This window comes from Anastrepha obliqua, chromosome 3, assembly GCF_027943255.1.
Source record: "Anastrepha obliqua isolate idAnaObli1 chromosome 3, idAnaObli1_1.0, whole genome shotgun sequence".
In the NCBI taxonomy this organism is placed as follows: domain Eukaryota; kingdom Metazoa; phylum Arthropoda; class Insecta; order Diptera; family Tephritidae; genus Anastrepha; species Anastrepha obliqua.
This window is the reverse complement of record NC_072894.1, coordinates 2,570,218-2,594,525: the sequence shown is the minus strand read 5'-3', so window position 1 is coordinate 2,594,525 and position 24,308 is coordinate 2,570,218. Positions and strand designations below refer to the sequence as shown.

The window sequence follows — 24,308 nt, the reverse complement described above, 5'->3', positions numbered from 1 at the left end:
AAGGTTATTAGCTATTTGCAATAAAAGAGCGTTTCCAGTGAATTTTACTCACCTTAGTTCTAAGCTCTTCGTCAGCACGCATCAAGACGTCTTGACCAGCCGAGATATAGCCAAGCAGCGCACGCTGCGGTTCTGTGAGATTTACAGTACTTATGCGCACTTCCTTCGTCTATAAAAAGAAATTTCGTGGTTAGAAAATTTTGAATCTAGAAAAATCAGAAATACACTTCAAACTACAGTCGCGTTCAATGTGACCTACTTTATAAAATTTGGTTTGGCCTTTTTGAGTGCAGCATGAATTGAATGAAATTAATTTTATTAGAATTTTACAACTCTAGTTTCAACATGGTTTGAGCTATGTATGCATGTATCGATATATAGAAAGCTTATGGCAAAACAGGCTTAAATGGCAAGAAAACAAAACAAAACAAAAAACTAATTGCGTGTACTCACCGTTGGTGGTTGATGAGCGTGGTTGACTTGCCCAACGAAGGCTCCATATTGAACTGATTGCATTTCACCTTGCGTATATTTTCTTTCGCCTTTTTTCATTTATTTGTGCAGTGAACAGATAATTGGTGCAAGAAAAAATATACGGATACACCAAATTTATAAAATCGAAAACGATAAAATAAAAGGCATAAATTATATAAGAAGCGTAAAGCAAAAAATCCACTGCGGACAACTACTCACCATCTGATGCACGTAGAATTTCCGGGTGTGCCAGTGACTCAGTATTGATTTTACCAATTTTATTTGTTTCATGCTGCAAAAATGTTGCCCTGCAAATTTTATTTTATGAGAATCTTTGTGGACTGTTTATTCTATTTTATACTTACTTTGAGGGCGCAACTGACTCTTCCACCATAGTGGAGCCCTCGTCACCCTCGATGCCAAAATGATCTTTGGTCTGCTTCTTCTTCAAAATAATATCTATATAACCAGCTATCAATTGCACAATCTGCTCGGCCTCCGTCGTCTGCACCGAGTAGTATTGGTTGGCGTAATCACCAAAATCCAAAGTGAAGGTATTCGGCGAGGCGCCCCAACGGCGTACTGTCGTCAATGGCCATGAAACTAAAATCTCCTTAGTACGTTCATCCAAACGTAATACCGAATCCTTCGTCACGCCCAGCAGACGCGGCACCAACTTATTGCGACCGTTCATTTTTTCCTTCACCAAGAAGAAAGTCACGCCATAGGTAGGCAGCTCACGTGCCGTTTTCGTATACAACACCTTGGCGTCGATTTCTGTAAGATCAACGTGTTTCTTGTGCTCAGCAAATATTTTCTTTTCAATGTTCTTCACACGCACATAGGACTGCGGCAAGAAGTCCTTTAAACTGTGGAGTAGAAAGAAGGCAAATATATTTGTATACAATTTCTACAAGCAAAAAAAGGAACTTACTCTAAAAATCCAGGCTTATGCTTTGCTTCATTGTGAGGCCCAAATTGTATATGCACTTGGATGCCAGCGAATTCACACGCTTTGTTGAAAAAGACAAGCATACAAGTAAACACAATCACAATCACAATAACAAAATCAAATAGTTGTCTGCAGCTACCAGACAGCAAAATCAAACACACATACCTTTTTCCTGTGTCACTGGATGCGTGCCATCTAGAATGGCGTCACGTGCCTGCACGTACAACAAATTCAATTGTACCGGGTCACGTGAGTCAATATTTTGATCCGAGAAGAAGAAGCGACGACGCAGCAAAACCGTTTCCGATTCATCTATGCCTTGTTCGCGTAGAGTTTTGCCGACATCCACCCAATTGACTAGAAAAATTAAAGAGTTTAGTTATGAAATATGAAATATATGTAAGAATAATTGATTTACTTTCATCGTCGGTTTTCAGCTTTTTGCGTAGACTTTCCATTTTTGCATCGCGATCTTTTTCGGTGAATTTTCGACGCAATGTCAATGTGCCAAACTTATTATCCGGCAGATTCTCATTCTGCGCTTCGGTATCCTCACGCACCAAGCCATACTCCTCGTGATTGGTAATGCCGATCTTTGTGCAAATGACCACCATTAGCTGCGACACCGGCTGCGAGTCGTCAACCAGTATCGTCTTCACGGCACCATCTAACATACGAACCCGCAAAGTGCGCAATTTGCGCCGGTATTCTAGGGTGTCCTGATTATGGAGAATGTAATAGCCGAGTGTGCGGCCGGCCTCCAGCCAAACACCCTGTTGGTGCTGCTCATCCGATATAAATAGACCATATTCGCTGGCTGTAGAAAGAAAGCGGCAGAAGAAAAAAGAAAATGTTATGTGCATAGAAGAAATAAAGAATACACAATACAATTGACTATGGTGCGTGGGTGGCTGTGGTGTGGCATACGGGTGTACATTTGAACGTGTTTATGGATTTGTGTGTATGTACATATGTACTTACGTTGTCCCTGAACAGCTTCGGCGAATTTATCCCGGATAATTTTGCAGGCATCAAATACTGTCGTATTCGGATGGAATTGTATTGTCTTTGTGACGCGGCCGCCCTCTAGCTGAATACGCAACGATAGTGTTGACATTTTTACACTTATCGCTGTCGTCACTTTTTCTTCTATGCGTGTAGATGTGAATATGTCTGCTGACTATGCTGTTACTGTTAATGATGTTGATTTTTGCGTTTTTCGATAATAAAATTATAGACTTAGTTGTAAAAGGCACTGTAAAAGGAAAGAAGAAGAAATCATGAAAAATAAACACATACATACATAGACATAGATACACAGAAAGAAAAGTAAAATTTATTAATTTCAGTGGGGAAACACATAAAGAATTCATATATGACGAATGCAGCACATCTAAAATCTAAAAAAAAATATATTAATATGTATTTATTTACTGAATTGGGCTCTTCACAATGAAAAATACCATTAAATTCCCGACACAGAATCCACCCCAAATTATTTGTAGGCAAGCGAGAAGGTGGGCGAAATAAGATAAGATTTTGTGAGGAGAGAAAACCCTCCCTTTTGTGGTTGTTTGTAAATTTTATAATAGGAATATATGCACATTTGTAGTACGATATATAAATCTATTACAACGCTGCAACCGCTTGATGGAGATCATTATTTGCGTGGTGTGGCATATCAAAGGTTTAATTTTGGTAACCTCAATAGAAGGATATTGGATAGATGGAATTGGGTTTGTATTTAGTAGAGCAGTAGAGCTGAGACTGCATTGCTTACATTAATTGCTTATAACGTAGTCGCATGTGAAGAAAAGTAACTAATAAACAAAACTTTTATTTTGCATATTCTTAGTTAACCTGCTAATGCCGTTCGATATAGTCTATCGCCGATGTTGGCAAAGTGCCATCCACCCCTCTTGCTTCTTTCTGCATTTTAACATGAGCACTTACCGCAATGCGCTCTCATTTAATTTTTGCTCATACTCAGTACCCTCACACACAACACAACCCCTTTTAGATGCACTCAATGTAAGCTTTCAGTTAAATCTTTGCCATTTTCTAATTCGATTCTTTCCTGTTTATGCTGGAAATGAAGTTCTTGAATAAAAAATCAGAAGGCATCAGTTTGCCTTGTGTGTGTTTGTATGCTTGTATGTGATCAAAACGGCATGGAAGCAATCCATTCGGTAGGCTGTTAAAAATGATAAGCTCGAAATGTGTATGTATATGTTTAATATTCGAAAGCGTAGGTAAAAGTGCAGCATATCTGGCGATACACTGAAATAAACTATGTCAGCAATCTCAGCAAACCCTTGCCATTGTCTGCTATTATAACTGTGCGACTGACTATGACTGCCTATTGGGATTGCTGGCCAAGCCCACCGCGCTAAAAGCAAATCAAGAAAAAGCACGTAGAACAGATTACACAAACCATTGAAAGAATGGAAGGCATAAAGCAAAATCGATATTCCTCGGTCACTTGAATAAAAAACGGGGTGGAGAAAAGTCATTATTTGCTTCCACATAGAATATGTATGTATTCACAATTATACACAAATGAATATAGGTTTCGCACGAAAAAAAAAAAAAATATTATATTTATTTTATCGCTTCTACAGCATTTAACGCCATATTTTCCATAAAATATACACATTTTGTGGATTTACACAATCAATCAAAAATGGGTGGAAATAAAACAAAGTGAGGCGTTTTTTTATTTTTACTTTTTCCATTTTTCGAAGTCATTTCTAGGTCCTGTTAGTAGAAAGTAGACAAACGAGGCTGTAAATATGTTGTTTTAAGATACCAGAAGGAGTTCGACCACTCCCACTTTCTACGCTTAGGCAGGCACCACTACTTCACCAAAAATTAGAATTAATCACTTTTCAATTCTAAAAAAATTGTTTTTTTGTGTTTTATCTTCGCCAGCGGGACGACCTTTTGTCACCGAATCCACACGACAACTGAAAATCACGCACAGAGCAGAAATATATGCTCCTTCATCTCCAGGACCTCTCACTTATAAACACTCACAAGCGCGCGCGCGCTCACATACATAACGGCACACCCGTACAAACACATGCGGTTTGATTGAATTTTATGCGGCTCATGACGTTTCTGGGGGATGGATGCTGTGAAGCTTGTATGGCGAACTGGAACAATCACTGACACCCCACACGTTGAGTCTTAAACGACGAACTAGTCGCAATGCTTATGCGCATTTTCCCGCTGTAAAACCACATAGTTCTGGAAAAGCAAATGCTACATAGTGGAAACGCTATAGCAGGGAAACTACCCCTGTAGAGATTGCAGAAATTTTACAGAGAACAGAGAAACAGAACTGGAAAATTACATTTACGCTTGGCATTCTTGTTTGAGTTGAACACAAGTGGAGAACCGTATGAAGCGGTTGATGTGGCTGATCTATATGCGTCGATTGAACAGTTTCGAAAATAGCGCATGTGTGGAGCCACTTTGAATGTAGGAGTACGAATGTTGCAAGCATGACGGCTACCTCGCGAAGACCACTAGTGAATGTAAAATTATGTCCCCTGCAAGAATTGGATGATGGAAAATATTACATACATTTTTTCACCAGTACATTTACAAATGGTTTCAATAAATTTGCTTTGGATATAAACCAGTGCTCAGCTCTTTTTCACATTTAAAAAAATGTATAAGAAAATTTATATGATTTCACCCAATAATGTCAGAACACAAAATAGATAATTGTTTTGTGTGGCCTAAAAGCGCGCGTGCCTCAGCATTGGGAATTGGTGTAAGTATTTGACACTCTTACGAGCGTTAATTTCCAGAAAAATTATTCAAAAGCACATTTTTCAGATCGCTGATAAAACGGAAATGATGGGCCAGAAAAAATTAATGCGTAAACGCCATTCGAGAAGTGTCAGATGACGGCCGAAATTCGTGGTAGCACCCAAGGTGAAATAGTCAATATGCTCCCCTTGCACTGCTATACCGCGCTTCAGGACTTCGAAGTATGGTAAAAGTATGAAAAATATTTATAAAAAATATAATTGTCTAAATCTCATTTATAAAAAATTATAAAATTATTCAAACTTATTATGGAAATGGTTGTTCTTTAAGAGCAACATATCGCAAAATTCGTGATTTTTTGTTGGAAATAATGTTCGAATGAGTCGACAATTCAAAGGTTGGTGAAAAAATTTCAAGGACCTGATTCTATCGAAATAGAAAAAGCACTGGAAGACCAAAAACTGAAGGTTGAGTGTTGAACATTTACATTTCATTAGTCAACTGTGCTTACTTATTTAGTGCTTACCTACTTGTCCTTCTTAACTTTTTTCATGCTAGGTGCCTAAATTCTGTGACAAATTTTACAATGCACACGGCGAGAACAAATTCGCAGAAAAAGTTACCTTATTTTTGCTTTTGCTCGTATATACTGGTAGTGTCTACTCATAAATTATACTCAATTTCGTGGCAAATTTCACTCGTTAACAATGGAGTAGGGAGCTAAGGAAAATCGCATTGCAGTGATTGCATTACATAAATGTGGTAAAAGTGCAAGTGAGATTTGCGAATTGCTAAAAAAACTGAATATTTCGAGAATGTTTGTCTACCGCACGACCAATCGTTTTTCCCAAACGTCTGAAGTGACAAACAGAAAAAGAAGTAGTCGTCCCTGCTTGGTCGAACCAGTGCAGCCATAAAAGCCGTTCGAGAAAGAATTCGCAGAAATCTCCTTCAAAAGCAGAAAATCATGTCCAGAGAAATGAATGTATCGTCCAAATCCATGTCAAGACTAATCCGAGATGATCTCCCCATGTAAGCCTTCCGTCGCTCCACTGGTCATCTTTTGACAACGCGCTTGAAGAAAATTAGACTCGACAGATGCAAGCAGCTTCTTCAGTGGCACGCGGTCAATGGCCGTGAAAATATTTTCCTCACAGATGAGAGAATTTTTACTGTTCAAGAAGTTTTTAATAAGCAAAACGACAAAATCTATGCTAAAACTTCGAAAGACGCAAAAATGTTGTTCCAAGGGTTCAGTGTGGCCACCATCCAGCGTCCGTCATGTTTTGGTGAGGAGTATCTTGTAAAGGCGTTACATCTCTTTGTTCGAAAAAGGGGTTAATAACAAGGCAAAAGTGTACCAGGAAGATGTCTTAGAAGGTGTGGTGAAGCAGTTGAACTGTACTCTCTTCAATGGAGAGCGTTGGATCTTCCAACAAGATTCCGCTCTAACACATAAGTCAAAAACCACCCAGCAGTGGCTAAAAAACAATATTCCATTTAGCATTTACCTCCATTAAAACCCTTTCATTTAATAAAATTTATTGAGGAGAAAAACTTTGGGAGGCTAGGTAGAAATGGCCTAATGAGGTTTGAACTTCATATGGCTTGTAAGTGCAAGATGAGCTGAACACCACTTATTCGAGTCTTACACCTCAAAGACTCTATAAAAAAGGTATTGCACTAAGTGAGAAGAGCATTCTGAAGTTGCTATTGGCTGATAAGCAATGAGCATGATTGCAATAAGTAAGCGTAGATTAGCTTAAATCATTTATTTTATTACCCAGTTGAGAAATGCAGACTGGTAAGGGACGAATGAAATAATAGGCACATAGCATAAGCGGATTAAAAAAAGCTAAAAAGGTGCATGCATTGCATCTTTATTTATGATCAAGGAAATTCTTGGTGCTGTGATCTACTGTGAGAATGAATTAACTTGAGATACAGTTATTGTCGCGTTTCGCCATCTTATGTGTGAAAGTGTTTTTTTGCAGTAAAAATTGTTTTCATTCTAAGCAGAACTGGTTGAAAATGATATATTTTCACGTTGTATTCGTTATCAATGGAATCAAAAGAAACCAAACTAAACGGACTTCCCTTCCGACTTTAACAAATATTGACTTTATGGCCCTTTCCAACCATCTAACCAGAACAAAATTTCAATTTTAGCACACAAAAGCGGTGCTATGTTTCAATTAGCGTTTACTCATCGATAGGTACAATAATTAATAGAAGACATTGTTATTGGAAATATACATACATACACAAGTACACAATTTATAATGCGCTTGTAAGCCATGCCCGTTTTAATTCCAATGGATCTAATTTCAAATAGATGGATGATTTGTTTGCACGGAAGTACACCATGACAAGTTGGAAAACAACCAGAGTAAGGCATTTCATGCCCAAGTGTGCTCGGTAGTGAGTGCCCATAGTTCCAAGGCATACATAATAAAGTCGCGCAAAGCCATACAAAACAGCACTAACACACACGAACATGCCGAACTAGACGATAGGATTGGGGTGGCAAATTGTGGCTAATAATTATCTTGGCCCAACTTTGCAATTTAATGATTGCCAGCAATGGAATTCAGTCACCTCCGCATGCTCGTAATTTGCTCAGCAGATGTGCGTCCATCAAGCAAGCTCAGCAAGCTTTCTAACGAGTACTACAACAAACGAGCAAACAACGAAACGCCCAATGTAAAAACAAAAATACTTACACTTTAACAAGCATTACAGCTGGAGGAATGTAATTCATTCCTTTTTAATAGCAAATTATCGTAGATTCACACAGCGTTGCTAATGGATAGCTAACAAGTGGAAATATCGTTAGCTCAGCGGAATAATTTTACAACTCAATAACAATTTTGTACTGAATAACTGCGTTAGTGGGCGCACATTGGAAGTATTTCCGATTTTTTGAAACTCATAGCTGGCGAATATCTATATATAGTAAAATTAAATATGATAGACTGGCGCATATGTATGCACTTGGAAGGTCTTCATGCCGAGATAGCAACAGCAGCAGATAGGTTTTATAAGAAGCTTGTTTTGATGGCGACGGCTATTAGAGAAACGCGTTTTCTAGCATTTGATGTTTCATGTCTACAGTGGGTGTCGAAAATGATACGAGCCGCTTGGTACGGACAGTCATTAAAACGCCGTCTGTGTACTCGAGAGGTGAGCCTCACTCACTACATGATTTAATGCCACAAATAGAGAGGTGACTCTCGCTCCCCACCTTTTTTGGTGTGGAAATTCGAAGGGCATGCATCTCGGCAGTTGTCACACCAAATATCATACAAAGAAAAACTACAAAAACTAGTGTCCAAGAAAGTATCTTCTTAAAAATGTAAAGATATATTAAATATTAAAATATAAAAGATGTATTTGTTACTTTATGCGTGTAATCTTTTTAAGTAAGAGGTAAGAAATTTACCTAAAGCGCTACGCAAAACTTCGAGTTACTGGTTAACCCACGCGGAAACGGCCTCGAGTGTAAAGGGTTAATATTAGAAGCCAATGCATTATATTGAAATAACTATCAACTTAAAAAAATATACGTATATTCCGAAAGGATATGCCCATGAAAATTATATCGAAAATTCATCAATAAATTTTATTATAGTGGTATAAGTTTCTATATAAGTACGGAGCCAAATTATTTCATAAGTTGAGATTACCAGCAAAAATCCATTCAAATAAATTTTACACCTGGATTCTGAACTACATACTATAAAATAATGAACTGATCACTCAGATAATTGATATATATATATATATATTATATATGGGGCATTCTTCGCCAACCGGACACCCCCATCTGCCCAGAACAGTTTTTATAAAAAAAATTTTTCCCTATGCCGAAATAAAAGCTTATGTCATGTACTTTAATTTGTCATGTGGCACTTTTTAAATATTCAATATGGACCTACTTTTCTAAAGGATTAATGCATCGATCTCTTCTCGATTTTCCCGACATTTTTTAGGCGATAATAGTTCTGAAAAGAACTGTTTGACAGGTATTAGATATTAATTTATTCTTTCAGAATTTTTTATAATAATCTCCAGACAGTTTAACGATTAAGACATATACAGAACTTGTGCTGTCAATAAAACTGTTAAACAATGTTTTACGAAGTTTAGCGATATCGACAACAGATGCGATAATAGTTCTAAAAAGAACTGTTTGACAGATTTATTTTTAATAGTTTATTCGTTTAGACTTTTCTATAATTTGTTCAAATTATTTCTGTACCGTTTGACATGTGAAATACATCAAGAACTAGTGCTGTTAATGAAACAGTCGAACGTTGCACCAGAATCTCTCTCTCTACTTTTCTTAACAAACTACTTCATTCTTTTTTTGGTGTTTTCCAACATATTTGTCAATATTCGTCGTCCATCTTGAATATTTAAAAAGTGCCACATGACAAATTAAAGTACATGACATAAACTTTTATTTCGGCATAGGGAAACATTTTTTTTATAAAAACTGTTCTGGGCAGATGGGGGTGTCCGGTTGGCGAAGAATGCCCCATATATATGTAAATATATACAATGACGCTTGCAACCTTTTTTGGTTTTTGGCCGAGCTCCTCTCATTTGTGTTGTGCTTTTTGATGTTGTTCCATAAATGGAGGGACCTACAGTTTTAAGCCGACTCCGAACGGCTACAGCGGCCGCCGAATTGATACTAATGGAAGCAATTAGGAAGGAAATTTTTAAAGGGGCTGCCACCTAATTTACGAATTGCCACAATATTTAACACTTTTGGGAATACAGCACTACAAAAAAAATTTTAATTCAAAGGAAATTTAAAATTTGAGAAACAGATTTGTGAGTTAAAAATATTAGTGCAGAAATTAATTGCAAATGTGTACTTTTATTGGGTTATGGGTGAGGCTTTGGAAAATAAACAAAAAAGGGTTTAGAGGGGGTTATTGCACGAAAGTATTTCAGAAAAATCATTCTAGTTTTGTTAGAATTTCTAGAGTTATTTATGACACACAAAGTTTTTCTTTAAAAAAAAAAAAAAACAGTGAATAATAGTCATTATAGAATAGTAATATTTCAATTCAGGTTAATTTGAGTGGAGATTCGAATACGCGATGTTCGTTTGGAGACCGTTTCATGCAGTCTATATTATTAGATTATAGTCTGTTCAGAAAGCTTTTGTGCGCTTTGCTTTGCGCTCGATGAAATTTGTTGATCCTACTCCGTCCTTTTATTCTCGTTGCTTATTAATAAATCTAATGTCTTCTTTAGAGTCTAGGCGTGTTCTATTGTCGATGTGTTTTATCTTTGATATTTGTACGGATTCAATATATTGTCCGTATCTGCTCGTTATATTAAAATTAATGTTGATGTTCCTTCACGCATTTTCCGTAGTAATGTGGGTAATGCTAAAACTGTTTATGGAATAAATGTCCCTTTTAGAATGACCTAACTCAGTTTAATGTTTATTTTTCTTCCTTAGATTTTGATTTCCCTTACTCACGTTTACTTTTAAAAGGCTACTTATAAGACTTTTGTCATGAGGTCTTTGCTTGTCCCTATCAATCTAAATATAGGGTTTTTTAATAGGTGCGCTTCAACTTTTTTCCGATAGGGAGGGCGAACGACGCAATATTTTTTATTTTTCGCTTGTCATTTGTAAACTTCATTAGTATACATTTCATCATGGAACGCTACACACTTGAGCAACGATTGCAAATCGTGCAAATTTTTTATGAAAATAATCGTTCTGTTGCTGCTACTTTAAGAGCATTACGGCCATTTTACGGTCCATTTAACAAGCCGTCCCGTTTTGGGGTTATGTGAAGTCATTGGTCTACAGTAACAAGCCGGCGACGATTTGTGAGCTCAGAGCCAATATTGAACGCGAAATTTCTGGAATTTCGGCCGATTTATGCAAAAGAGTGGTCGAAAATTGGGTTCAACGATTGGACTTCGTAAAACGTGCACGCGGTGGTCATGCAAAAGAAATCGAATTTCATACTTAAATGTATATGTTCAAACTCGATAATAAAAAAAAAAATTAGTTAAAAAAGTCAAACCGTTTGTGTTTTATTCAAAAAAGTTCAAAAGTTGAAGCGCTCTTACTGATAAACCCTATATAATTCAATAGTTATTAATAAAAAATTTGAAAAAGATAAACTTAAAAAAATGGATATTGTGAACAATCCCCCAAAGAAAGGAAATATTTGATTCTAAAATTGACGACTTCTTGGAAAGCATCATCGAATGTCATAAAAAATTTAAAAACTAAAAGACCCATATCGGTTGAGATACCGCGATTTTTTCTATTTATGAGAATACTTAAATTTTTATTTTTGCAAAAATTATCGAGTACGAGTAGGTGAATCTATTCACGTTAATTAGGCAATCACCACTGTCTCACATTGGGCGTATGAGAGTCTTATAAATTGTTCTGAAAGGAAAAATGCAATGTTCCTAAAAAATATGTAGCAAACGTAGAAAACACAACAAGCGAAATTCGCGTTTACATATTGGTCTGATAATAAATTGTATCTTTACTTACTTTTTGAAAAATGTAAACCCATTTTTGAGTTTTGGTTTACTTTAAAAACGTGAAGGCACATCGGACAAAACGCAAGGCAATTGTGTGAAGATTTTTTAAATCGTTACTGCAGCTCGATCGAGCGATTCGTGGAGAACGTAGACCCGTTGGGCCGTTCAACGCTTCCGAATGCCCGACAACTGATGAGGCACGTTGTGATGTGACACCAACAACGCTACGTCGCACAGAACGGACGTCGTAACGTTGATTTTTCGTATAACAATTTATAAAAAAAACAATAACGATAACAACCGAAGCTTAACAATTACAGTTACAATAACAACAACTATAGCATTTAAAACGTTAAGTCCGCGACGGCGAGTAACAAATGAGTAAAACAATAAAACACGCGATAAACAGCAATCAGTAGACGATTGATTTAAGGCTGTTGGGCGATTAAGGCACACGAAATTAAATTAATTTTATATATCAACGTTTAGTATAAAAAATGTATACGTTTTCAAAGAAACATTTGCGTCTCTAAGGCACTAAAATCTGCATCTTAAGGCTATTGGTGTTTCTTGGCTTCGTGTCAGTGTAACACGAAAGGCACTTGGTTATTTATTTAATTAAAAAACAATGTTTAAAAGCGAAACCCGTGAAATATACACGCATTTCTAATAAAATCGTTGACAAACGAGTGTTAGTGTTATTCGATGAGCACAACCGTTCGAGTATTCTAGTTATGGTTTTTTCTCCTTTTTTGCTTTAAGAAAATATTTCAGTTCTACATTTTGCACAAGTGCATCGTGGCAGGTCGCAAGCACAACTGAGTTCGTCGAAGCGGCCAACACTTTCTCCCAGCTGAACTGCTAATATCACGGCCGCGGCTGATGCTGCTTCACGCTGCTGATGTCCTCTCCGATCTGTGGTTAGGCCTAGAATGATGTGCTCCGTCAGCGACATATCGTGGACCACTGCCGCAAAACTCAGCCATTCCACAAGTCGTAAGCATTGAACGCCTGGTGATGGTGATGATGGCACAGTTGCGTCGGCGATGATGAAGATGACGGCATATCGCAGCGTACGTAATAGCGCGCATGCGCCATCGGAAGCTGCGCATCGCAACGCTTTCAAAGGAACAAGAAATGTTCGAAATAGCATCGGCAGTGGTGACAAGGGCGGCAGGAAGACAACGGAGCAGAGTCCAAGTCAAGCCAACAGAATAGACCACAGAGGGGAGAAAAGTAATGGTCCAGCGGCAGTAGAATGATGCTCTGATGCTCCGCTGATACAAAGTGGTTAGCAATTGCCTGGGCTAAATTTGTGGTGGACCGATTTGGTGGGTATACAATAACAACAAGTATTGTGCGGCAAATCTATTCGCATAAAGCGTTAAAATCACACTTCATGGGGTTGGATTAAAGAAACGCGCGACAGTCAAGTCAACCACCACTTTGAAAATTTGCACTGCCCAAAGAGTTTGAGGAAGACAGCAGTAATATGTAGGCTGCGAGAAAAAATGAGCAAGCGCTCACATATATGCATTCATACATACATGCCTGCATTTATTCATATGCCAGAAAGCACAATAAATATGTGAGTGTGAATGTAAATAGATTCGAAGCAGTAGCGCCTGTATATAGGCTTCGCTTTTTCAGCTAACAATACCACTGCAATAGATGCGCCAATGTTCGAATTTACATACGCACATGACATATACTCGCATGTATATTTACGCATAAGATGGATGGATTGAGTGTCACAGCGCTGCAGACATGGACAACAAACAATCTTCGAAGAATACAATTAATGCTAACAAACTGATTTTAGCGATTAAATTAATTTGGAAGTATATTGAAAACAACAAAAAACTCAATGACAACTCAGCACTTGCCACCCATAGCGAAAGGATGTTCTCGAGTAACAAAGCCAACAGGATAATGAGCTCAATTTCGTTCGTTTTTTTAGTAAAGAAAAATTGTAAGTCAAAAAAGCGAAGTCATGTTTTTATGTAGAGAAGAACTCGACAGGATGCCAATATTGCAAGCAATTCCCAAAGCAACGGTCGTGCAGTGTGAACATCTAATTAAAGTAAATATGCATGCATACTTTGGTGCAATAAACACGAAAAAGCTCTTTACCTTTCTCGCTACACCTACGACTTTTTTCCTTCTCCCTTCATCTTAAAGAAGCTTTGATTAATGCAGTTTAAGATCAATGAAGAGGAATTCCGGTGGCACTAATACTTAATTGATCCACAGCTAAGATTATCAAAATATGAGACGCTATTTATATACTTTCAAGTATGTATAGTGAAGTAGGAAAGTAAAGCATTCGCTTCTGGTGATACCTAATTGACGGTTCTTGCTTAAGTTCTTAATTGTCCTCCTGCCTTCCAACGAGTGCATAACATAAAAATTTTACATTCGCACCACTCGTAAAATGGTCATATTCCTCTAAGAGATTGCGAAATCTATCAGCGCTCACATACACACACATACATATGCAATAAATACAATTTTGTATACTTGCTAACGGCACACAGGCACAGAGCAGCCGCCACGAAATCTCTACTGGCGCGACAATGTGGCGCCTAGCGACCATTTTGTCTGAAACGCGTAAACACAAGCTCCAATATCCTCCAATGCAGGAGGGTATGTGAGTGCCACATTTTTGCGCGTGTATGTACTGTGCGATATTTTACTGAACGAGCAATTTCATGTTGTTTGCTCAATACTGAAAGGACAAAATGTCACGAAGCTGCGACAGCGTGGAGCCTTTCTGTGATTTTGCAATACATGTATTTTTCAGCAGTTGCCAAGTCTACGATTCTTTCACTTCTCAACGAGGTATTCTTTTCCTATTGTATACATGAAGTGCTACTTATTTGTCTGCAAATATGTGTATGTGGAAGTTTTCATAAATGAATTTCGTACGAGAACCAATAAATATAATACAAATAATCTAAAGCCTGTTTTCTCGGCTCTATTCGCCGAGTCGTTAAACGTCAACTGACCTTTAAGTAGGTAGGTGAAATGGTTGAAGTTCCTCAAGTAGCACTAAACCGCCGTTTTGATACCATTATGAGACCTGTAACAGACTGATATCTACAGCCATCCAGCCCCTGGTATTACTTAAATGGTACACCCGCTAGAATGCATAACAAATTAAACAATGCTAGCATTGACTCTATGTGCTCTGGGGCAAGAAAGCATCAATCGCAATCTCTAGAATATTGCTGACTGTAGGCGAGCAAAGCGGCCTTTGTGCCATAGCAGAGGAGGGAGAGGTTTACCTCAGGGTGAAATACTCTCGCCTCTCTTCTGGTGTTTGGTAGTGGACTCCCTATTAACAAAAATAGAAGACTTCGTTCACATCCGAGCTCATGAGGATGAGGTTTGTACACTATCAGCCGGGATACCTCGCATTGAGATTTGTGGAAAAACACAGAGGACTCTGAATAAGATTGATGAATGGTGTACTTTACAAGGTCTCCCTTGGAGCGTTTTAGAGAAAGATTCTGCGAAAGATGTTTGGACCTTTGCTCGTTGCCGACGGAACGTATCGTAGGCGATGGAACAATGAGTAGTATGAGCTTTACGACGACATGGGCATAGTGCAGCGAATACAGATCCAGCGGTTTCGTTGGCTGTCTCATCTCGTCCGAACGGATACAAATGATCCGGCTATGAAAGTATTCGATGCGGTACCAGCTGGTGGTAGCAGAGGAAGACGAAGGCCGCCTCTGCGTTGGAATGATTAGGTGGAGAAGGGCTTGCCTTCAGCTGGCGCCGGTTGGCGCGAGAATGAAACGACTGGCGCGCTTTCTTAAACTCGGCCAAAATCGCTTAAGGGGTTATCTTTAGTCAAGGAGTAGAAGTTGTGAGAAAAAGCATACAATTAAATCGACAACGAAGTCCATCGAGAATAGATTTATTTATAATTTAGCTATTGCCGCCGGTTGACCAAATCAGCTGTAAGTGAAAAATATTAAAAAATCTATTTTTTAAGCGTTGCCTAACTTGCAGAAATGCCTTGCACTTTATAAACATGATATTTAAAACATCAATTTGAATCAATTTGAAAAATCTAGGATTCACGTTTTCGCCTTCAATGCAAACTTTGTCGAATATCACTCGACGGCATCGCTCCTACCGACGATCCTCGCTCAGCGATTTGATTTTCTTTATACTATTAACCCGAGAGGTGTAGAAGCATATATGATGTCAAATTTCTTGCGAACCATCTATGTATTGATAGCACTTATTTCTTTTTCAAAAATGTTATTCAAAATCTCGTCAAAATGGGTAAGATTATATTTATATTCCACAAATTATTTTTACCGTTACCAATTAACACATGGGCTGAAAAGTCCCGGGCCTAACACATAGATGGCACTAATTTAATTGCATTCACCTCTTTTTCAGTTAATAATAACCTTAAAATAACAGATAGTTAGAGGTTATCGCTTAATCGGAGGCCCAATTTGAGACAAGAGATAAATCGTTCTATCTAAGAGTTAGTGAAATGTTAGAGCGGCGCTTGAATGATTGCGTTGTCCTTGACGGAAGTTACATTGATGAATAAAGCTAATTTTGAACAAAAAACATGCTTCCTTTGTTAGGCCCGGGGCTTTTCAGTCCATGTGCTAAATGGTAATTAGCTCATTCCAAGACGTTCTTTTGTACATGACAATGTATAAGTATAATAGATTTGTACAAGCAGGTACGAAGTGAAATAGCGCCGTCACAGCCATATCTGCTAACGATCCATATAAACCCATACTATTTACGTTTTCTTATCACTCTTATCAGGAGATTATCAACAATTTGCCACCTCATTCTTCCTTTACATTATTACATTACTTTATTACTCACCTTGATTAAAGCAGGAAGTTATAGATTTCGATAGTTGTAAAAATTGCGATATTGAGGTCGTTCGTTTTGATTATCTTTGTTAACTTTCGATGTGAGGAATCTAAGAAAATGAAAAATAAAAAATATTAGTTAATGCAGCAATTGATCTGATGAAGCTCTGCTTCCCATCTATTCGAATGAATGATTTGAGCAAGAGAAGTAAAGGGAGCACACACATAAGTGGTGAAAGAAATTAGCTTTCCATATTAATTTCCATTAGCTTCAAATTTTATATTTAGCGATATACACGTAGTACAATCCCATCAGCCAATATCCACACCAACAAGAGAAAACATTAACCTAACGGCAAACCGGGGCAACAATGCCAGTCAAGCAATGGACATGCGGTTTATGCCACCGCAACTTGGCATCCAATGCCACGAATCAAACGGAGCAGAACAAGCCGCGCATTACAAATGTAAGTCTCCTTTGCATTGGCTGCTGCATACTCTGCTGCTGCTTTCGTCGTTGCTACCACATTTCAAACACCAAATTGGTGGCATCAGGTTTTTCCATTAAGGCTTTTGCTAAAAATCAATCAACACCCAAGCTTAAGGTTATCTACACAGCGAAAAAAATCGACAGAGATAGTCAAAGTTATTATATTCAATTTTTACACACTCTTACACTTCTAGGCATTGTTTTAAGCCCTCAACTTGGTTCAACGTTCTCGTTCGAAATAGCTTTAATAGCGGAAAGCAACTTGCACCGAGAATGCGTTTGACTAAAAAAGTATGTAATTACTTCAACATTTTTTACTGTGTATTATTTTTCCAATTTCTTTTACCTTCAATAGAATGTTGGATTCTCCACTAGATAGCCATTTGTAGACAAATGCATCAAAGTTGTCCACCTCAACCTCTCAAGTGTAGGAATGTTACCAGAGCCTTTATTAGAAAGAAGTGGTGGCGACCACCTTTGACGTTACGACTACTTCGGCCGTAATCTCTTTTTCCAGTTTGCCGTCAAAAGAGTTAGAAGTCGAAAACATAAATAGAGAACCGATCGAATAATTTGAGTGCAAATAAATACGCACTCGTCCACATCATACAGACATGAAACATATACAAGTCTAGTGGAGTAAAGTGCGCCTGTGGAGTGTAATGCAACAACACTCAGAACTGGGTGCATGTACAAACCAGTCCACCAGACGACTTGGGCCACGTGCCGAACGCACGACAACACGCACAAATTAAATAGACAAATATGTGTACAAGAGCTGTAGAAGCAGTCGGTAGCAGGAAAAGATATCATATGCATACAAACATACACAAACGTAGAGACTGAAAGGTGATTTAGCAGGAGCAGCGCAGGTGCGGAGGCATTTGACCCATTTAAGGCCATAAACGCCTTACCTTCGCTACCGTTGCTCGTTGTCCATTATTGGTGCACCAATTGGGCCGGCATAGCGTAACGGCCACATTGAAATCACTCAGCTAAAGGCAATAGCACCTCTGTAGCGGTATACATAAATAAACTTGATTACTGTATAAGAATATGCATTCATAGCAAGTGATGCGTAGCCGTCGTGTGGGACGGAAACTATGTCCGTCCATCGATTAGACAGGCAGCTTGTCTGTTTGGCGGATGTAAACAATGTCACGTTTGTTGTTGTTGAATACGTGTGTGTAGGCGGACAGCCATAGGTGGTGCATTGTGGTGTATGCTCCAAATACGAACGAGTTGCATGCCACACATAAAAGTGAAATTGAACTTTGGCGTGCTTACGGCGTGTCAAAATCAACACATTATTATAAGTTTTGTATGCCGTCATTTACTAATACAATTACATACATATCTATGTGCGTACAAACACATGAATGTCTGAATGCATTTTTGTACAGTTGCAGTGTACTCTGTCTCGACGGACTCTGTCTCTTAAGCGGACATTTTTTTCCGTACCACAAGAATTCTTAGGGATTTTTTTTTTTAATTTTTCACTTGAGCGGAGAACACTTTTCGCTCTATCAAAGACAATTCAGTCTCCTCATAAGCGGATATGTTACTGTTACAATACTGTTACTTCGTTTCATTCACAAAATCATTTCATTAAATTTTATTATTTATCGTTTGAACCAATCGGCATCATTTCTTGAATTGAAATGACTTCACAGGTCGGTTGGTTGGTGAAATGGCTGAAGAACCACTATGGCCATTATGAGATTTCCAACAGGCAGATATCTACAGCCAGCCTGAGCTGTAGATGTAATGGATAAAACTGGTGGGATTTAGGTTGGGGCACTGCCGCAGGCTGTGGAAGAAAGGAGCACACAGCGACCTTAATAGTCTAGCTGCCAAACCCGGACATTTATAGAGAAAGAGTTCAATAGTCTTCTTCTCTAAAAGTGTGGATAGCTTCTGTAATTGGGGTTAAATGGTAAATCCAGCTTTTCCCCGTGTGTTTCGATCGTCCAATGACTGGTAAACACAGCTACGAGTTTGGAAATTGAATGGCGAGAGTCCTTTCTGAGTCCTTCGTATATCGTATTGGGACCAAAGGGTTTTCGAAATAACAAATGAAGAAATGGAGCTCCATCTCGTATGCGCTTCCCTGAGAAATAAGTTTTGCGATCCGCCTTTAACACCAGTCAGGGAGATGCCGATGACCGGGTAGGAGGGTTTTGAGTTAACGGACAGTGAAAAATTATTCTAGAAAACCTAGTCTTGAAAAAACAGACATTTCCAATAACGATAGCCGAAGGAGCGCTTCTACTATCACATGAATCGCTGGCCAACTCTTCTGAAGGTAAACTATAAAATGTGATTGCGGACAAAGCAACTTCTTGTAAAGAGGTTTATTTAGCAATAAGAAAACTAAAAGCTTTTTCTTTATATAGGGTTGTTCAATAGGTGCGCTTCAACTTTTTTCCGATAGGGAGGGCGAACGACGCAATATTTTTTATTTTTCGTTTGTCATTTGTAAACTTCATTAGTATACATTTCATCATGGAACGCTACACACTTGAGCAACGATTGCAAATTGTGCAAATTTTTTATGAAAATAATCGTTCTGTTGCTGCTACTTTAAGAGCATTACGGCCATTTTACGGTCCATTTAACAAGCCGTCCCGTTTTGGGGTTATGTGAAGTCATTGGTCTACAGTAACAAGCCGGCGACGATTTGTGAGCTCACGAACGCGAAATTGCTGGAATTTCGGCCGATTTATGCAAAAGAGTGGTCGAAAATTGGGTTCAACGATTGGACTTCGTAAAACGTGCACGCGGTGGTCATGCAAAAGAAATCGAATTTCATACTTAAATATATACGTTCAAACTCGATAATAAAAAAAAAAATTAGTTAAAAAAGTCAAACCGTTTGTGTTTTATTCAAAAAAGTTCAAAAGTTGAAGCGCTCTTACTGAAAAACCCTATATTAGGCCGACCACAAAGGCATTGAAATATACCTCTTTGAGTTTGAAATTCGTCAAGCTAAAAATTCTGACTTTTATCTGACTATTTTAATAAAAAAAAAATGTTTTTAACATTTTAACACTTTTCTTATAAACGAACACATTATTCGGTTTCTTAAGAGTCCGCTTAAGAAAGACCACACTATGCATTTATGTTTTGTCTATTAGCGGCCCATTGTTTATAATAGCAATTCATAGATAAAACGCCTTGCCAATGAACAGAAAAAAAACCAACAGCAAATAATTTATCTGAGGTATTCAACTTATCTTTTCAACACGTGTTTTGGTATTCTCGAATTCAACTTTCTTTTATGAGCAACTCGCTTGCACTTATGTGCATATGTGCGTTTGTAAGCGTCGAGTTTTATTCTGAAATCCGAGAGTTCCGTTCACGCACACAGGTGCATGTGTTCTGTGACACCGCAATTTGTTCGGGTTTAACCTTTTTTGTTTGTTAAAATGATCAAGTACCGGCCATCGGCAGCCAATCACAGACTATACTCGTTTATGTAGTAGTAGCTGATGATGTAAATTAGTTTACATGCACTTGTAGAAATACAATACATACACACATAATACAAATTCCCATAGATAATTAACATTTTGACAAGTTACCCAAGGCAATTTTGTGCATTCTGTCGAAGTTGTGCAAATCGAAATAATAATTTCGGTTCGCCTACACATATTTTTGAATGCAATCAAAAATTCCATAAATCTAAACTATTCTTCATAGAATTCATTTCAATTTTTCAACCAACTTATAGAAAACAAGAAATAAAAAAATTTTCTTCGAACACTTGATTCAGTTGCGACTTTTATTTTTGGAACACTCGTACGCAGCAAGCAAACAGATCAACCGAGCAAAACAACCACCAACCAACATAAACTAAAATATGCATATTTTTCTACATATAGTGATTACTTACAGAGCATATATATATATATACATATATACGTACTTTATACATATACTTAATATGTTAACCCTTTGCTGTCGATGCCGCCACATTGGCGACATTCGCAAATCGTCGTAAAAGTCGGTGCCTCCAGTCGGCGGCAAGATGGCACCGAGAGAAAAGGAAAGTTTTCCGGGATCAGCGTTGAGAGTTGAGATCAGTAGAAAGCTAGCCACTCTGCACGTCCCACGCGTTACTTTAAAATTAAAAAGAACTGTATACATAAATATATCACAAAATTTATCTTCAAAATTTAAATTTATTTTAGTGTACTCGTATTCCCAAAAATGGAGTTTAAGAATGATTGTGAATATGAACAGTGAAAGTGACAGTAGCGACGATTATACAGTTCCTCCTAAGGGACGAAATGTGCTAAGAATTGGCAGTGCCATAGAGAATAGTGAAGATGATGACGAAGAGCATTTAGAACAAATAAAAAGATAGGGCTCAAGTAGAAGTGATGAATGGGAGGACGTAACAGAAAAATACGACTTGCCTTCTAATTTCACGTTCAAAACTACTCCACGAATCGTAGGACCACAAACATCTCAGAATATAACAAGACCAGTGGACTTTTTCAAATTATATTTAACCGATATATTGATAGGTCAAATGGTGGAAACCACTAATGAATATGCACAAATGAAGATAAGTGAGGAACACTTGGCCAAAAAGTCGATTTGGCATTCATACGAAGGTATTCAGGTATTCAGAAGAGACCGATTCCGCCAAATATTCTGGATGTTACATCTACGAGACAATACATCCTCTAATACAACATTGAGAACCCGGTTTGGAAAGGCAAACAATTTTTTGCAAAATATCTACTCCAAGCTTACATAGCATTTTATAGCTGGTAAGGATATTTGTGTCTATGAGTCAATCGCCAAGTTCAAGGGGAAAATTGCGTTCTAACGACTAATCCCGAACAGCCGACCAAATGGGGCATACGAATTTACGTATTGGCGGATGCGGAAACGGATATGTATGTATGATTTTGCCCCACTATATATGTAAGTTGGACAACTGAGGGTTTGGAGAAGCCAGAACTTCCTAGTTGACTCTAGTTAAAAAACTTCTGGACAACATTTCAAATGCTGAGGGCTATTATTTGTATACTGATAGATATTTTACAGGTATCCCGGTTGCCAATGAGCTTTTAAAAGCAAAGGTCCATTTAACTGATACAGTAATACCAACTCGTAAATAAATTTTCAACAAAGTACCTTAGTACTCGCATGGAACGGAAGCTAATCGTAACTTTCCTGAGCACCAGCGATGCAGCATCCCTCGAATCGGTAACAAGGAGATCACGCGGTGGTGCCACAATAAATCTAACCAACTGTGGCTATACATTATACTACAAAAATGACAGCAGTTGATCGTGCCGACCAATATGCAGCATCGTATTGCTTCCTTCGAAAATCCCTTAAATGGTGGAGGAAATTATTTTTTGGGGCATGGAAATATGCGTCATCAATGCATGCATAATGTATAAAATAACAAGACAACAGAAGAACGAAAGGCCACTAACACACTGACATTTTGTGAAATGTTTAATAGATGAGTTAGTAGGCAATTTCACCAAACACCATCTACAGCGCAACCTTCAGCCTCATTCGTAGACATTCGACTAAATAATCAGCTCCACATAATTGACTCAGGAACTAAAAAAGACTGTGCAGTATGTTCCGACAGGAAAACTCCAGGAAAAATACGAGAATCACGCACGTACTGTGACACCTGCACTCGGAAGCCGGGACTTCATATCGGTGATTGTTTTGCAAGACATCACACTTTGGAAAATTACAGCAATTAAAAATTTATATTTCTATGTATTACTAGCAATGCTAGCACGTTTTTGATAAACGGAGTTGGTTCAAATTTTGTCGTTAACTCCTATTTTATGATCATTTTTGTAAAAATACATTTTTTAAATATACAAATTATAGATTTTATACGTATGTATTTTCGTAAAAAACAAAAAGTGAATACACATTTGAAGCCGTAAGCAAAATTTCAGTCTTTGGGCTGAAGATCAACCCGAAGCCAATCAAGAAAAGCCATTACTTCCATTGAAAACAATCGTTTGATGCGGCTTATGGACTAGAGGAATCATCGGCTCATATTTCTTCAAAGACGAGGCTGACGCCAATGTAACAGTGAATGGCAACGCTATCGCGCCATGATAAATGACTTTTCGACGCCGCAAATTAAAACCCGTGATCTCCAAAACAATAGGTTTCAACAAAACGGCACTGCTTGCCATACAACTCGTGAAACAATGGATTTACTGCGTTGTCGTTTCGATAAGCAATTTGGCCACCAAGATCGTGTGATATCACACCTTTGGATTTTTATTTCTGAGGTTATGTAAAGTCAAAATGCTTTGTGGATGAATCAGCTAACATTACTAAAGTTATTCAAGAGATACCGACCGAAATCCTCCAGCGAGTCATTCAAAATTGGTGTTTACGGATGGCCGAATTACGACGCAGTTGCTGCCAAAATTTGAAAGCGATAGTCTTTAAAAAATATTGTTAATGTTATGAATGGTTCTACATAGACGTAATAAAGATTGCCCAATAAATTCGAATTTTTGTTGTTTTATTTCAATTTAAAATCCAATACCTCTCAATTGATCACCCTTTACATATAGATAAGAACTATTAAACACAATAAATCAGTTTCAACGCATTCTGTGTTTTCTAATCAGAGAAGTTTGTCGATCGCAAAGGGTTAAAAGCCATAAACATAGCAAAGCAAAAATTAAAATGTTTCAAAGTGAAATATGTTGTTGGTCTAAACCTGTATTAAAAAATTACATGTTTTTGCGGCAATTTTTTTTTCCTTAATATGTAGAAGCGGCGGCTTTAGCTATTAGTCCTTCAATTGTGTTAAATACTCAGATATTCGGCTGTAGCATTGTGGTGACATCTTTTTTCTTTCATTCCTTTCAATTTAACTATTGTTTTGGGATTCCTTTCCTACACTTCAACAGTAAGCAGGATCCAAATAGTCTCGATGGTGCATAGGCTCGGCCTGTTTCCAAGCTAATTCAATGAAGGAGTACCTGAACATTCCCTCAGTTTTGCGAACTAAAATTTAAAAACTAAAAAGCGAACTTAAAAAATCATAAAATCGAAAAGAATTCACCGAGATGCCCGATAACAAGTACAAATTGGGTGTAAAGCATACAAAGAGTCTTCAAATTGGGTAAGAAGGAGCACAGCCAAATAACCAACAAAGGAAGTAAGCATCTCTTATACATACGACTATTCCATAAGGTGG

At 37.8% G+C, this 24,308-nt stretch overlaps 1 protein-coding gene across 5 annotated transcripts in view; it reads right to left on the bottom strand.

Moving 5' to 3' along the window:
- The window catches only part of LOC129241520 (talin-1), a 56,734-nt gene that overhangs the window by 15,002 nt on the left and 17,424 nt on the right, over positions 1-24,308 (bottom strand). For all 5 annotated transcript variants that reach the window (XM_054877904.1, XM_054877900.1, XM_054877901.1 and 2 more), the window contains exons 2-10: positions 16,613-16,712; positions 2,408-2,681; positions 1,845-2,243; positions 1,592-1,783; positions 1,409-1,487; positions 840-1,343; positions 694-782; positions 454-542; positions 53-169 (exon numbers count right to left, since the gene is read on the bottom strand). In XM_054877904.1, coding sequence (XP_054733879.1) covers positions 53-169; positions 454-542; positions 694-782; positions 840-1,343; positions 1,409-1,487; positions 1,592-1,783; positions 1,845-2,243; positions 2,408-2,543 — 1,605 coding nt within the window. In that variant the 5' untranslated portion in view covers positions 2,544-2,681; positions 16,613-16,712. The remainder of the gene's footprint in view (positions 1-52; positions 170-453; positions 543-693; positions 783-839; positions 1,344-1,408; positions 1,488-1,591; positions 1,784-1,844; positions 2,244-2,407; positions 2,682-16,612; positions 16,713-24,308) is intronic.